Source organism: Grammomys surdaster, unplaced genomic scaffold (assembly GCF_004785775.1).
Source record: "Grammomys surdaster isolate TR1022 unplaced genomic scaffold, NIH_TR_1.0 126391, whole genome shotgun sequence".
NCBI lineage: Eukaryota > Metazoa > Chordata > Mammalia > Rodentia > Muridae > Grammomys > Grammomys surdaster.
In genome coordinates this window covers 5115543-5130120 of record NW_021621185.1, presented here as the reverse complement: position 1 = coordinate 5130120, position 14578 = coordinate 5115543, and the positions used below count along the sequence as shown (strand labels likewise).

At 40.1% G+C, this 14578-nt stretch overlaps 1 protein-coding gene across 1 annotated transcript in view; it reads left to right on the top strand.

The window, feature by feature from the left end:
• Adgrv1 (adhesion G protein-coupled receptor V1) overlaps window positions 1-14578 on the top strand; it is a 543344-nt gene that overhangs the window by 193958 nt on the left and 334808 nt on the right. The window contains exons 61-67 of the mRNA XM_028760109.1: window positions 6105-6225; window positions 7204-7342; window positions 7728-7913; window positions 8187-8419; window positions 10125-10273; window positions 12432-12627; window positions 13040-13259. Coding sequence (XP_028615942.1) covers window positions 6105-6225; window positions 7204-7342; window positions 7728-7913; window positions 8187-8419; window positions 10125-10273; window positions 12432-12627; window positions 13040-13259 — 1244 coding nt within the window. The remainder of the gene's footprint in view (window positions 1-6104; window positions 6226-7203; window positions 7343-7727; window positions 7914-8186; window positions 8420-10124; window positions 10274-12431; window positions 12628-13039; window positions 13260-14578) is intronic.

Below are 14578 nucleotides of genomic sequence, written 5' to 3'. Positions count from 1 at the left end.
CCGTTCAGGAACTTCCCCCCCCCCGACCCCCCGTGCCTATGTGTTTGAGGCTTTTCCTCATTTTCTCTTCTATTAGTTTCAGTGTATCTGATTTTATGTGAAGGTCCTTGATCCACTTGGACTTGAGCTTTGTATGAGGAGGTAAGTATGGATCAATTTGCATTCTTCTACATGCTGACCTCCAGTTGAATCAGCACTATTTGTTGAAAATGCTGTCTTTTTTCCACTGGATGGTTTTAGCTTCTTTGTCAAAGATCAAGTGACCATAGATATGGGAGTTCATTTCTGGGTCTTCTATTCTATTCATTGATCTTCCTACCTGTCTCTGTACCAATATGATGCATTTTTTACCACTATTGCTTTGTAGTACAGCTTGAAGTCAGGGATGGTGATTCTCCCAAAAGTTCTTTTATTGTTGAGAATAGTTTTTGCTATCCTGGGTTTTCTCTTATTCTAAATGAATTTGAGAATTGCTCTTTCTATCTCTGTGAAGAATTGAGTGGGAATTTTCATGGAGATTTCATTAAATCTTTAGATCGCTCTCAGCAAGATGGCCAGTTTTACTATGTTAATCCTTCCAATCCATGACCGTGGGAGATCTTTCCATCTTCTGAGATCTACTTTGATTTCTTTCTTCAGGGACTTGAAGTTCTTGTCATACAGATCTTTTCTTGTTTGGTTAGATTCACACCAAGGTATTTTATATTTATTTGTGACTATTGCGAGGGGTGTCATTTCCCTAATTTCTTTCTCAGCCTGTTTATCTTTTGAGTAGAGGAAGGCTACTGATTTGTTTGAGTTAATTTTATATCCAGCCACTTTGCTAAAGTTGTTTATCATGTTTAGGAGTTCTCTGATGGAAGTTTTGTGGTCACTTAAGTATTTTATCATATCATCTGCAAATAGTGAAATTTTGACTTCTTCCTTTCCAATTTGAATTCCTTTGACTTCCGTTTGTTGCCTAATTGCTCTGGCTAGGACTTCCAGTACTATATTGAATAGGTAGAAAGAGAGTGGTCAGCCTTGCCTAGTCCCTGACTTTAGTGGGATTTTTTATCTTTAGTTTGATGTTGGCTACAGGTTTGCTGTATATTGCTTTTACTATGTTTAGGTATGGGCCTTGAATTCCTGATCTTTCCAAGACTTTTTATCATGAAGAGGTGTTGAGTTTTGTCAAATGCTTTCTCAGTATACAGTGAGATGATCATGTGGGTTTTTTCTTTGAGTTTGTTTATATAGTGGATTACATTGATGGATTTCCGTGTATTGAACCATCCCTGCATTCCTGGGATAAAGCCTACATGATCATGATGGATGATTGTTTTGATGTGTTCTTGGATTTGGTTTGCGAGAATTTTATTGAGTATTTTTGCATCGATATTCATAAGGGAGATTGGTCTGAAGTTCTCTTTCTTTGTTCGGTCTTTGTTAGGTTTAGGTATAAGTGTGAGTGTGGCTCCAAATCATGAATTGTTCAGTGTTCCTTCTGTTTCTATTTTGTGGAATAGTTTGAAGAGAATTGGTATTAGGTCTTCCTTGAAGGTCTGATAGAATTCTGCACTAAAACCATCTGGTCCTGGCATTTTTTGGTGGGGAGACTTTTAATGGCTGCTGCTATTTCTTTAGGGGTTATGGAACTGTTTAGGTGGTTTATCTGATTCTGATTTAACATTGGTACCTGGTATCTGTCTAGAAAATTGTGCATTTCATCCAGATTTTCACATTTTGTTGAGTATAGGCTTTTGTAGTAGGATCTGATGATTTTTTGAGTTTCCTTGGTTTATGTTGTTATGTCAGCCTTTTTAGTTCTGATTTTATTAATTTGGATACTGTCTCCCTTCCCTCTGATTAGTCTGGCTAAGGGGTAATCTCTCATGTTGATTTTCGCAAAGAACCAGCTCCTGGTTTTATTGTTTTATTGGTTCTTTATATAGTTGTTTTTTTTGTTTCTACTTGGTTGATTTCAGCCCTGAGTCTGATTATTTCCTGCCGTCTACTCCTCTTTGGTGTGTTTGCTTCTTTTTGTTTGAGAGCTTTCAGGTGTGTTGTCAAACTGCTAGTATGTGTTCTCTTCAGGTTTTTTTATTTTTATTTTTTATTTTTGTAGGCACTTAGAGCTACCAGTTTTTGTGTCCCATAAATTTTGGTATGCTGCATCTTCATTTTCATTAAATTCTAAAAAGTCTTTAATTTCGTCCCTGATCACTTTATCATTGAATAGAGTGTTGTTCATTTTCCACGTGTATGTGGGCTTTCCATTGTTTTTGTCATTATTCAAGACCAGCCCTAGTCCATGGTGATCTGATAGAATGCATGGGATTATTTCAATCTTCTTTTATCTGTTGAGACCTGTTTTGTGACCAATTATATGATCTATTTTGGAGAAGGTACCATGAAGTGCTAAGAAAAAGGTATATTCTTTTGTTTTAGGATGAAACGTTCTATAGATATCTGTTAAATCCATTTGTTTCATAACTTCTGTTAGTTTCACTGTGTCTCTGTTTCGTTTCTGTTTCCATGATCTGTCCATTGCTTAGAGTGGGGTGTTCAAGTCTCACATTATTATTGTGCGAGGTGCAATGTGTGCTTTCAGCTTTAGTAAGATTTTTTTTTTTATGAACATGAGTGCTCGTGAACTTGGCACATAGATGTTCAGAAGTGAGAGTTCATGATGGCTGACTTTTCCTTTGACAAGTATCAAATGTTCTTCCTTATCCTTTTTGATAGCTTTACATTCAAAGTCGATTTTATTTGATATTAGATTGGCTACTCCAGCTTGTTTCTTAGGACCATTTGCTTGAAAAATTGCTTTCTAGCCTTTTACTCTACGGTAGTGTCTGTCTTTCTTACTGAGGTGGGTTTCCTGTATGCAGCAAAATGCTGGGTCCTGTTTGTTTATCCAGTCCATTAGTCTACGTCTTTTTATTGAGGAATTGAATCCATTGATGTTAAAAGATATTAAGGAAAGAAGATTGTTGCTTCCTGTTATTTTTATTAGCGGTTGCATTGTTTGTGTGGCTATCTTCTTTTGAAATTGTTGGAAGATTACTTTCTTGCTCTTCCTAGGGTATAATTTCTCTCCTTGTATTGGAGTTTTCCCTCTATTATCCTTTGTAGTGCTTTGTTTGTGGAAAGATATTGTGTAAATTTGGTTTCATCATGGAATATCTTCGTTTCTACATCTATGGTAATTGAGAGTTTTGTTGGGTATAGTAGCCTGGGCTGGTGTTTGTGTTCTCTTAGGGTCTGTATGACATCTGTCTAGGATCTTCTTGCTTTTATAGTATCTGTTGAGAAGTCTGATGTAATTCTGATTTGTCTGCCTTTATATGTTACTTGGCCCTTTTCCCTTACTGCTTTTAATATTCTTTCTTTGTTTTGTGCATTTGGTGTTTTGATTACTATGTGACGGGAGGTATTTCTTTTCTGGTCCAGTCTATTTGGTGTTCTGTAGGCTTCTTGTATGTTTACGGGCATCTTGTTCTTTAGGTTAGGGAAGTTTTCTTCTATAATTTTGTTGAAGATATCTATTGGCCCTTTAAGTTGGGAATCTTCACTCTCTTTTATACCTATTATCCTTAGGTTTGGTCTTCTCATTGTGTCTTGGATTTCCTGGATGTTTTGGGTTAGAAACTTTTTGCTTTTTTGTTTTCTTTGACAGTTGTGTCAATATTTTCTATGGTATCTTCTGCACCTGAGATTCTCTCTTCTATCTCTTGTATTCTGTTGGTGATGCTTTCATCTATGACTACTGAATTTTACCCTAGGTTTTCTATCTTTAGGGTAGTCTCCCTTTGTGATTTCTTTATTGTTTCTACTTCCATTTTTATGTTCTGGATGGTTTTGTTCAATTACTTCACCCATTTGGTTGTATTTTCTTGTAATTCTTTAAGGGATTTTTTTGTTTCCTCTTTAAAGGCTTCTACCTTTTACCTGTGTTCTCAATTTCTATGAGAGTGTTATTTATGTCCTTCTTAAAGTCCTCTATTGTCATCATTAGAAGTGATTTTAGATCTGGTTCTTGCTTCCCTGGTGATATGGGGAATTCAGGACTTTCTAATGTGGGAGAACTAGGTTCTGATGATGCCAAGTACCCTGTGTTGCTGATGCTTATGTTCTTGTGCTTGCCTTTCACCATCTGGATCTCCTTAGTGCTACCTGTGCTGTTTCTGACTGGAGCCTGTCTTTCCTATTATCTTGGTTGTGTCAGAACTATTTGGAGTGGGTGTTGCTGCTGGGGTTAGTGCTGATGCCCAAGATCTGCTCAGTGCTAGGCCTGAGAGGGGAAGGAACCAGTGCCTCTGGCCAGGAGTGAATTCCTGGGTCCCAATGGGTCCCAGTTACTCCCTATTTGGGCCTAGTGTTGCTGTCTCCTTACCTAAGATACTGCTGGGGTAGAGCTCCTGGGAGCCCTGCTTATGCTGGGTTTTGTGGGATTGGGTACAGAGCTGAAGCCCAAGATATGCTCAGTGTTCAGGTGAAGACCGGAAGACATAATTGAAATTTTTAATTAAAATTGTGTATGCACATGTTCATGTAGATGTATGCATGTGAGTGCAGGTGACTGCAGGCCAGTGGACTTGACTTCACTGGGACTCATGTTACCTTGTGTTAGAAGCTGCCCTACATAGGAGGTTCTTCATGAGAATACCACATGCTCTTAAAATCTGAGCCATCTTTCAGCCCCAAGAATTATTTTTAAAACATTTAATTTAGTTTATGTGTGTGTATGCCAATGAGTATGTGTGCATGTGCATGTGCATGTACATGTGTGTTCACAATGTGTGGAGGCCATTGGATCCCCTTGAGCTGGAGATTACAGCATTTATGAGCCCCTAGCTATGAATATTGGGAAGGAAACCTGGCCTTTTGTAAGAGCTGTAAGCACTCTTAACTTTTAGACCATCTTTCCTGGTCCAAGAATTCTTAATTACACAGATATTCTCTGTGTTTCAAAACTGGTCTTCATGCTCCATGCTCAATATGATCTAATTTTATGTTCTTATATGAATTTAGAGTTACCTTGAAATGCTGTTAGTGATGCTTGATTCCTTTAATTTCCACATGATTAGCAATCATATGTTGCATAATTTAAAAGTTTAACACACAAAGTGTGATTACTATAGTCTAAGTCTACGTGCATTTATCTACAATTAGTCACTTGGCTCTTTTAATATTTCATACAAATATTCCCATCTTATATATTCATAGGAAAGACAGATAAATGATTTCATTGTGCTATGAATAATAATAAAAGGATAAGAAATATTTAAAATATAAATTTGCTTATTGTGATACCATCCTTTTATAACATTGTAACTCCATGTTAAACAATGCTCTGGGACTGATGTGGGTTGGAGCCCAGGGGAGTGTCTTCCTCTTCTCAGAGGAGAAAAGGAGGAGGAAGGGGGCAGAACTATGTGAGGAGGACTGGAGGGTATTGGGGACTGCAGTTTGGATGTTAAGTGAATCAATCAATAAATTAGTGGAAGAAAAAGTTGCACATATTTCCCCAGAAGAGTTGACAGAGGTTTCTAATACTGATCATCAGATTGATCCACACTGGAAGCAAACCAAACATCAAGTCATTTCATGTATTGAATAGAATATTACACAGTTGCCAATAAATTTAAGTGATAATCACAAATATTGACATAGCATAAATAAATGATCATTGGTCAAAAATAAATTTATAAAATAACAAAAAAATAAAGAAAAAGGAAAGAAATGGAAGGAAAGAATGAACAAAAAAAAGGAAGGAAGGAGAAATAAAAAGTGCTCTCAGGAACGCTTGCTTTTGCTCCTGAGACCACTGACAAACCCACACAGCCAACAGAGGTATGGTGAATCACTTCATGTACATTGTAGATGACAGCTTGTCTACCAGGCAGTGAGAGGGGGATTCATCCAGGCTTTTCCTGCCCTCTTCTTCAAGTGTAATTGCAGGAAGGTCTCTAGAGGTGCCAGGGCCTCAGTGTGCTTCGATCTCCTCCGGGTGAAAGGCAGAAACCGTCACCTTCCAGCGTTTATTGTCATCTACATTTAATTGTTTAGTGCATGTGTGTACATTTGCCTCAGAATGGGCTGTGCTATCTTAAACATAGGCAGTGCATCAGTCATCATTAGAGGAGATAAGAGTGCATCAGAAGTTGGAATTGCTTCATCATCTAGACACATCATTATTGGGGAACCCTCAGCAACATACAATGGCACTGCCACCATCAGGTGAGGATTTTATGATTTTTTTCTTTGTTCTATTTAAGTAGTGTAGAGCAGCAATTTTCAACCTGTGGGTCATGGCTGACTTGGGGGATACATATCAGATATCCTGAGCACCAGATATTGGCATTATGATTCATAACAATAGCAAAATGATAGTCATGAAGTAGCAACAAAATGATTTTATGGTTGGGAGTCTCCAGCAGCATGAGGAACTGTATTAAATGTAGCAGCATTAGTAAGGTTGAGAACCACTGGCTCCAGTGTCATTCTCAAGCATACACAGTGCACATTATCAATTTAGATACTGGCAAGCATTGTGAGGACAATAGATCAGACTTCAGGCAGAAATGCAAAGTGGTCCTCTGAACTGTCTTAGTTTGTCACAAGTAGCCCTGTTCACTTGGGGATGTGTTTCAGAGATGGGTTGCAAAGTCCATGAGGGCAAGAAAGACAGCCCCATTTTGCCATTGCACAAACAAGGAGTTACTTTCTCCATAAACATGATTCTGTGGGTTCTCAAATTAGATCCTGCCACATGAATAAATCAGTGTGATTTGGGGCAAGTTTTTTTTTCTTTACATTTTCTAATAAGAAATGAAGCAGCAGCTACCAGTCATGCAGCTGCGTTTGACTTGAGAGGTCTGTAGTCTGCAGACTCCTCCTGGGTTATCCAGTCCTCCTCCTTTTCCCTGAGTCTGTTTACATGTGGAGAATAGTGTGTCTGTTCTTTAGAGGATCTGTTACACTACTCATGTCATTTTTATTCCTTTAAACCTTCAGGCTTAGAGTTCACTTTAAGTTTAGGAATTCTGATTTGACTACCTTAGAATCCTAAGAATTTTGCCTGATTTACAGTTGCTTAGTAAGTCTATTTAAAGTCATAACATTCTTGAAGTAAGTGAAAATTGGTTGAAAGGCATAGCAAAGGTTTAGGAAAGATGATTAAAAATATACTAAATATATATCCACATACTGTTGTAGCCTTGTTCGTGGCCCAGGCGTTTTGGGGGAAATCGTAGTGGACTGGAGGATAGTACCTCCTTCCAGAGGGGAGTTTGTTGAGACATCAGGACAACTGACAATGCTGGATGGACAGTCTGCTGCCACAGTAGTAATTCAGGTATTAGTGTGTCTATCTTCTACTAGCCCTTGTGTGTGTGTCTGTGTGTGTCTGTGTGTGTGTCTGTGTCTCTGTGTGTGTGTCTGAGTGTCTGTGTCTATTGTAGTAATTCAGGTACCAGTGTGGTTGTCTTCTGTTAGCCTTTGTGTGTGTGTGTGTATCTGTGTGTCTGTGTGAATGTCTGTGTCTGTGACCACTGTAGTAATTCAGGTACCAGTATGGGTGTCTTCTGTTAGCCCTTTTGTCTCTGTGTGTGTGTGTGCACATGTGTCGGTATGAATGTGTGTGTGCATGTGTGTGTTTGTGTAATTGGAGGGAGGTTACAGAATCTATGACTGTTTCTATGGGTAGGACAGAATGACTTTTTTTTTTTAACGTTCTCCAGGCTTTGAATGACGACATCCCAGAGGAGAAGTATTTCTATGAGTTTCAGCTTACTGGAATCAGTGAGGGCGGGGTGCTGAATGAAGCCAGCATCACTGCCCGAATCACCATGGTAGCCAGTGATGCTCCCTATGGCCGATTCTCGTTTTCACATGAGCAGCTTCAAGTTTCAGAGGCAGCAGAGATGGTATGGTGGACCGAGGAGGCTCTGTCTGTTGTTGTTAGTATGGGGAGTGTCCTTAAAATGCGCTTTGGTTGCTTGGTTTTTATTGTCGTTCCTTTTCTAAAGCTTTCTCCCCCAATGGATTAAATTTTCCTCACATTGTTATTATAATGTGATTACTGCAATTTTATAAAATTTAATTTAATTCCTACATAGTCCCAGTAAATAGAATAATTAGAGATGATTTGTGCCATGGATTAAAGATACAAATTAAACAGGTGAGCAATTTTCTCCTAGGTTAATGTCACGGTTGTCCGCTCCAGTGGCTCCTTTGGACGTGTGCGAGTCTGGTATGAGACAGGCAGCAGGACGGCTGAGGCAGGCTGGGACTTTGTTCCCATTTCAGGGGAGCTGCTCTTTGAAGCCAGAGAGAGGACAAAAAGTCTGCACGTTGAAATCCTTGATGACAACCTTCCTGAAGGCCCTGAGGAATTTGTTCTTGCCATTACAAGAGTGGACCTCCAGGGAAGGTAAAGATGAGGAAAGGAGGGGAAGCAAGGAGAAAGAAAGAAAAGAGACCTCAGGCCAGGACCAAATGCAGAAATTAAGGCAGACTACGACTTTCATAACTTTCTAAACTATTCCTCTCCCAACTTCCCTGCTGAGAGAACATGGTCCTGTTATGTGGATTCACCTAGCAAAGCCAGAGCCTTGATAGCAGCAGTTGTCTCACCATTCCTTATGGGATTAGCCTGACTGTTTGAGAGAGCAGTGGTAGGCTGGGCTGTCTTCTCTGTGAGTAAATCCTTGCCCAGTAGCAGCTTCACACTGGAAGAAAAATTTGAATGGTAGTTAACCAAAGTGGTGCAGCATACTGTCAGTGAAGCATCAAACTTCCTCATTCTGAGGCTCACTCCTTCCCTGGAGCTGGGTTAATTGACAGTAAGAGACACTGCCAGCTCCTCTTGTCTGAGGTTATCAGTCTTACCATCACCCCTGTAAAGGCCCCCATGCAGGGCCCAGGAAGGGCTCTTCCCCTAGAATAGCGCATGAATTCTGAGAAGACTGAAAGTTTGCTTATATATTAAAGTATATGTTCATTAGTTAAATGTAAATTTCATGCTTTAATTTTTTTTCCTAGCTCAGTATTTCACTCAGAAATATAGGTAGAGTATGTATTCTCTTACCTGAGAAATAGAAAGATATATTTTGAGTTCACATCATATTGTTCCTTTTCAAGACATGCTTCAGTATCTGGCAGTGGGACTTAAATTCTTCCGGTAGCTCAGGCTTTCTTAAGTGAAGGTGGATTGGAGAAAGTAGCTCCCCAGCAGGTGACAGCAGCCTGTGGTTTTGCTTAATCAAGACTTGGAGATTTTGCCTTCTCGGCTGTTCTTCCAAAGACAAATTTCCACATGAACTCTGGTTAATAGTTTTTGCTTGCAGATAATGAGCAGGCTTCCTTTGATTCAAAAAGGAAGCAATTGAATGCAGTGTGTTTCCTGTTTTGCCTCCTGGTTAGCTGCCTGCTGCTTTGGAAGGTCTTGTGTGACCAGCTAATCTCCAGGTGCCGATGGGGGTAGCTCCTCCCATTTACTGCGTGCCCCCTTGGTTCCCTCTCTGGGTTTGCCTTGTGAGCAATCTTATTTAGCAGTTTTCACCCTTTCAGGACAGGTAGCTCATGAACACCAAGTGCAAAGAATTTGGGAATTGAAGGAAGGATTGGAATTGATTACTGTCTTTTGAAAATTCTTTTACTTTAGGAACAGAAATGCTAATAAGACGTGGCCATCAAAGCTTGTTTGATGGGAACATCAATCTAAAAGGTCTTTTGTAGAAATATGCAGTTATACAAGTAAACTGACTGATTAAATTAATGGTGACATTTCATTAACATTTCCTTATGCTCGTATTTTATCCAAACTTGTAATTTTTTTATTTTTATTTTTATTTTTTTAGCTTTTGTTTCATAAAAGCACCAATATTTGGGAGCAACATCTTTTTTTTTAAGCATCACTTCTCAGAAGACAGCCTTAGTGTTGTGAATGTTTAGGATAGTCACAGGGCTGAGGTACAGATTTTCCAAGCATGCATCAGGCTGTGGGCACACTCCTACAACAGAGTCAGTGCAATAGAACTAAAATATAGCAGCTAAAAAGACCTGCATGTTCATAATATGCATGTGTGTTTTGTTATTTTATTTTGTTGTGTTTTAATCTTTGTTTCCTTTGCAAGAGGGTATGATTTTACCATCCAAGAGAATGGACTTCAGATAGATCAACCTCCTGAAATTGGGAACATCTCCGTTGTTCGAATCACAATAATGAAAAATGATAATGCAGAAGGTGTCATTGAATTTGATCCAGAGTACACAGACATCTCAGGTGAGCGTAGCTGGCTTCTCCTAACTGTCACAACATTTTCTCAATTGCAAAGGAGAATTCTTATATGCATTTTTTGAATGATGACAAAAATTTCCCTATATGTGTATGTTTATATTTAAAATATATTTTCAGTTGCTTTTAGGTAGTATTGAACCCCTCTGTATTTTGCAAAGCCAAACTGTTACTTGGCTTAGAAAAAATGATGTTTAAACTTAAAGGATTATTAAAATATGTCTGATTAAAGCATTGTTAAGGGGCTGGAGAGATGGCTCAGTGGTTGAGAGTATTTGCTGGTTGGTGCTGTCTTAGATATCTATTGCAGAGATAAAGCATCACGGCCAGAAGAAGCTTGAGGAGGAAAGGATTTATTTCATCTTATAATTTGTAGCCTACATCCTGAAGTCAGAGCAGGAATTCAAGGCAAAAACCTGGAGGGAGGACCTGACTCAGAAGCCATGGAGGAACACTGCTTACTGGCTTGCTCCTCCTGGTTTGCTCAATTTGCTTTCTTATGTGATCTAGGACCACCTGCCCAGGGATGACAATGCTTACAATGGTTGGGACACTCATACACAAATCATTCAAGACAGTACCCCACAGATTTGCCTACAGGCCAGTCTTATAGAGCCATCTTTTCAGTTAAGCTTTCTCTTCCCAGATACATCCAGGTTGTGTCAAGTCGACAGAAACCAAACAGCACACTGCTCTTGCAAAACTGGATGATGGGCTCACACTGCCTGTAATTCCAGCTCCAGAGGATCTGATGCCCTCTTGTGGCTTCAGAACAATTTGCATATTCAAAGATTCATTTATATGAATAAAAAATTAAATAAATTTAAAAGGTTTTTAAAGAAAATTTTCCAAATTTATGTAAATGTAATTTTATATGATCTAGCTTAGCAGTGTCTATTGACTCTGCAGTGAATAGCCACCATTGACTTGAATATTTAACTGTTCTATAGCTGTTGATAATGTCTGGGCTCTTGTCTTCAGCTCCTCTCAGGCTAGCCTGGCTTTACAGTTCCAGTTACCATAAAACCAGAACACAGAATATGTGGTTACATTCCTTTCTAGGCAGAAAGAGATGGCCACCTTCCTAGGATATGCTTTTATTCAAAGGTAGACTATAAATATAATTTAAAAGTAAACACAATACCTTGTCTATGCAAATGATGTATTAGCTTTATTGCCTCTACCCAGATTCCTTGTTTAGCTCTCTTGAAAGTTCATCAGCCTCCTTCTGCATCCTTTGTAAGGACTCTGGATAAGCTCTGGCTTATCACATGAGTTATTCTGTGAATTTCAGCTCACTACTGGGAAAGGCATGCTGCATTTTCACATCGAGAAATAATAGGATTTTTTTTCCTATTTACTCATTTCTCATTAATTCACTGTTTCTGAGAGGAAGTTTTGGTAGTGGTTACCTTTTTACATTTGATCTTAGCCAAAAGGCCAAGAATCGATACCTTTTTTATTTAAAATTTAAATTTGAATTTTTAAATTGAAATCAAACATTGCTATTGATATTTTCTGATAGATTTCCTAGGATCAGAAAATATAATAGTTTATATATGTAGATTTAAAAATACACATCTGAGTGCTACTGAGATAGCCCAGTGAGAGAATGTGTCTGCTACCAAGCCTGACAAACTGAAATCAATCCTGGACACCAGCTCGTAGGGGAAGGGACATGACCCCAGCCAGTTGTCCTCTGAGCTCCACATATGTACACACAAGTACACACACACACACACACACACACACACACACAGAAAACATAAATGAAGATATTATGTAATACAAATATTGTAAGGCTCCCTTACATGCACTATGTGTATTTCAGCTAAATATGTAAAGCAGTTCAGAATATTTCCAGTTTATGCACAAGCTTTTATTTTATTTGTGCATATCATAAAAAGGAGGCAATCCTGTACTAATGATTGCATACGTTGCATTCATCTTTTAAAAAATTGATACCTCTAAATTTCTACATCCGTTAAGCTATATTTTTCATAAAGACTTAAGACCCACAAAACTTGTATATTTTTAGAGCTGATAAGTGAACTATGAGAACAGAAGCGTCCACTCGACCATTGTCTTTAAGCTTAGTCCAGTTGCTTTTCCTAGTAACTCGCATAATCCCACATTCCCGTCACAGTGGAGGAAGATGCCGGTGTGGTCACTCTCCCTGTCCTGAGGCTTCGCGGGACTTACGGCCATGTGTCAGCTGATTTCAGCTCCCGGGGCTTCTCTGCAGTTCCAGGAGGCTATGAACTGCGCGGTAGCTCAGTCACCTTTCAGCATGGGCAGAACCTAAGCTTTATAAATGTCTCCATCGTCGGTGACAGCGAAAGGTTAGTCCTGCAGAAACAGTGGACACACAGAAAGCATGCTACTGAGGCCTAACTTCCACTGAGGATGCATGCTTCCGCCGGGAAGCAGCACCGAGAGAGACAGGGAGTACCAGGAAAGGAGATGGCGCTGTGATTGTATGCTTCAGTTTTTCTCAGATAGAGGAAAGATTTTCTGTTCCTCACACGGTCTGGTCAGGATGCGGCAGCGTTTTCCTGTCTCCCTTCTGCGGTTAAGAGGAAGTGGGTTGTGAGAACTTCCTGTTGAGCCTGCTGTTTGCTGAGCACCCTCCTCCTGGTGTGTGCTCGCTGTGCCTTGAATATGTATGGCCAATTTGGAAAATGACTAGCTATTTGGATTTTACAAGCATTTTAATATGTTTAGACTCACAGATTGCTCCTTCTCGCCATGCAGTGAATTTGAGAAGCAGTTTGAAATTCTGCTCATTGGAGCTACGGGTGGAGCGATCCTTGGGCGCCACCTAGTGAGCAAAATCACCATTGCCAAAAGTGACTCTCCCTTTGGCATCATAAGATTTCTCAACCAAAGCAAAATTTCTGTCCCTAACCCCAATTCCACAATGGTTTTGCACTTGGTGCTGGAGCGGACTGGAGGACTCTTGGGAGAGATTCAGGTAGAGTTATTATTCCTGTGTTGTTGAAAGAAATGTTGAGGTATTATATAAGATGTTGGACTTTCTTACTCCCCAGATGTGCTTCTTTGTATCATTATAGTATTTACTCCTGACTGCTTTGTAAGTGTTAAGTGGCTTCTGAGCCTGATGAACGTATTTGAAAATGATATGAGCAGAATGAACTTGAATAGTAACAAGCCAGTTTTAGAACTCAGAGTTCTATAAACTCTGCTTGTAACTTTGGGATACGCAACCTGGGTGACCTGGGTTGCCTCATGGTGTGATGACTTGGGAGAAAGGAAACATGGATCCAGCAGAGAATTAAGTCTAATCCATTGGTAGGGGTGGTCTTCATAATTGGGGGCTTAAAATCGACACAGAGGACCAGACAGTCTGCAAGTCATTGATTACAAAGGGCCCAGGACGGATGCAGGACCAGTTTGAGGTGTTACCATGAGTTAAAAGAGCATGCCATCAAACGAGACTTAGCCAGAGAGCATATCAGCCCTGTTGTCACATCTGTAGCTCACCTATGGCTGCCCTGCGAAGATTGTCAAGAGGCAGTGGAGCTGGCACAGCAGGAAGGATGGCTGGGAGGCTGCGCTCCTTCACTCAGTTATGGGTGATGGAGACAGAGATGCCAAGATGTGGACCTCTCTGGCTGGGTTAAAGGTGGAGGCTGAAGCTGGTGAGGATTTGCTCAGCTCAGCGGTTAGGAGCACTGCTGCTCTTACAGAGGTCCTGAGTTCAATTCCCAGCAACCATGACCTCTTCTGACATCTATGTCCTCTTCTCATATGTGGGTGTACATGCCACAAAACACACATAGAGTGAATATAAATAAATACATAAATATGTAAATACATAAGTAAGAAAAAAGATGAAAGGCTGAAGAAGAGAGAAATTGTAGGTGACTCCTAGAATCTGCTGGAATGTGTTGCCAGCCTTATGAATTTCATAGCTGGGGTAAATATTTAAGAATTCTGCTTTGCACATGTTCATCTGACGTCCTGCTAGACAAGCCCATGGAGGGCACACCTAGGCTGAGCTCCGTTCATTTTCAGGTGACCAGGGATGACAAGGTATGGCAGGTGCTTGTGTGTAGGAAGCCATTGAAACCATGAGCTTGTAAGTACAGCTGGAGTTGTACTGAGTGCAGAGCTGAGGTGTGGGCTCCTGCCTTATAGGGATCTGAGGAAAGAAGGCTGGGAAGGGAAGGGAAGGGAAGGGAAGGGAAGGGAGGGGGAGGGGGAGGGGGAAGGGGGAAGGAGAAGGGGGAAGGAGGGGGAAGGAGGGGGAAGGAGGGGGAAGGAAGGGGG